The following is a 1954-nucleotide window of genomic DNA, read 5'->3' as shown; positions in this document are numbered from 1 at the left end:
GTGTGCGTGTGTGTATATGTGTGTGTGTGTGTGTGTGTGTGTGTGTGTGTGTGTGTGTGCAGTGTGCACGTGAGTTCACTCACCCTGAGCGGCACCACAGCGTGCTCCGACAGTGCCGGCACGTCCACGGTCAGCTTCCGCAGCAGGTTGGTCATCAGCGGAAGACGCAGCTCCCTGGGAAGTGGACAAACAAGTGCGAGGTTTTGTTTTGCTTTACTAAAGGAATGCTTTTCAAAACTTTTTTTTCCACCCTAATTGTCTGGTCAAGTGAAATCTACTTTTCTTTTCAATAAAGAAAGAAAAAAACAGATAAAATGAAAATATACAAACATTTAAAACCAAAACTGTGACAGTGTTTAGTAGTTTTAGTAGAGGGTTTTGCGGCGCTCACAACTGCATAAGGTCATATGAGCGCCAGAAGATTAGAACTGTTACAAGAGAGTAACAAACATAAAAAAGAATAAGGGGAGATAAGGACGATAGATGTTTGATAGGAAAGAAGAAGCAAACCACGACGGAGCACCCTCCAACCACCCACTGTGACAGTGTTAAAGTTACACGAAACTAATTTCACTGCTCGCAACTCACGAGGTAGAACCCAGAATGATCAAAGTTTTAAATGTCCGCACTCCCATTAAAAAAGGTGGTAAGTGTGATATCTTGTCAGACAAACACAAAAATAACCGTCACACAAAGTTGATGAACGAGGCAAACGCCACTGGTGGATTGATCCCTTGAGAAACAATGTAAGTCATAGACAGTATGCAGTTGGGTATGCCAGAGTCCGTAGGGTTAAAGAGAGATCATTTGTCAAAGATAGTAATGGCGCTCATATGACCTTATGCAGTTGCGAGCGCCGTAAAACCCTCTACTAAACTAAACTAAAAAGATAGTAAACATTACAGATAAAATTGTCCAAAACGGCCATCCATTGTCCAGTAGAGAAGAGGTTGTCTTAGGCAGGTGAACATCTTGGACAGCTTCATTATAATACTCTTCTTTTTAAAAACCTTCCCTAACGGCCATCTGTTTAAGACAAACACTTTTACTAACAACTTGTCCTTCCTCCCCTTGCCTGCTTCATAAATGGTATAACGACACTGTGCAAGACGTTTAGCTCTTTAAGAACGGAGCGGACGCATGTGTCCGACCAGCAATTAGTAACAGACCAAAGGCTACGTTGAGGTACACATCGAACTATCATGTACAAACCAAATACTGCAACTTGCATATATTAATTTCATATCATGCATATATTTTTGCCTGCCTGATTAAAGTTTCAGGCAAAGAAAACAGAATGGAAAAATCTGCACGAAAAAATGAAGTTATGGTTCTTGACATGTATTTTAAAGTACATGTACTCCGAAACAGCGCGTCTTCTGTGAGTTAGCTTTCTAAACGACCATATTATCGCTCTCCCTGACAGTGGGTCTTAGATCATTTTGACTACATATTACTTCTATCCACAACACAGACAAGGACGTCATGGACTCACTGTGTGAAAGCGACCAGGAAGTCCGAGGTCATCTCCTGCTGGCCTTTGGTGAGTGTGCGGCACTTGGAGAGCCTGTAGCAGGTCTGTAGCATGGTCTCCAGCAGCACAGACATGTGCTCCGACTCGCGGAAGAAGTGCGAGTGTTTCAGCAGTAGAGGCAGCACAGACGTGCAAAGGTAGCGGTTCAAAGCCAGGGCCATGTCCGATTCGGAGGCTGCCGCCTGGGGACAAGTGGAACAGAACCCATGGTCACTGTATAAGTTTTACACCCCTTTCAGAACTTTAAGGTAATTTAAGAAACAACTAGATGACACCTGGGAATATAATGTCTATCTCCGATAGGACTGAGCGAAATGGGTGAACAGCCTTAAAAATTCCCGGAAAACAACCCAAGTTCAAAATAATTCTTGCGGATTCGAACTAGAGCGATTGATTCCGTAATCCAGCATGATACCTCTT

The 1954-nt window shown here is 43.2% G+C and overlaps 1 protein-coding gene across 1 annotated transcript; it reads right to left on the bottom strand.

Moving 5' to 3' along the window:
• Nucleotides 1–83: 83 nt before the first annotated feature.
• LOC106013756 (ryanodine receptor) lies at nt 84–1716 on the bottom strand (the record flags this gene model as incomplete). The annotated part of the gene is given in 2 exon segments (XM_013090334.1): nt 84–174; nt 1496–1716. Coding segments are annotated over 2 exon segments (312 nt in total), but the record flags the coding sequence as incomplete, so codon positions are not given.
• Between the last annotated feature and the right edge of the window lie 238 nt (nt 1717–1954).

Source organism: Aplysia californica, unplaced genomic scaffold (genome assembly GCF_000002075.1).
Source record: "Aplysia californica isolate F4 #8 unplaced genomic scaffold, AplCal3.0 scaffold01228, whole genome shotgun sequence".
Lineage (NCBI taxonomy): Eukaryota > Metazoa > Mollusca > Gastropoda > Aplysiida > Aplysiidae > Aplysia > Aplysia californica.
Note: the sequence above shows the minus strand (reverse complement) of the source record. Positions and strands in the feature narration are given on the sequence as shown.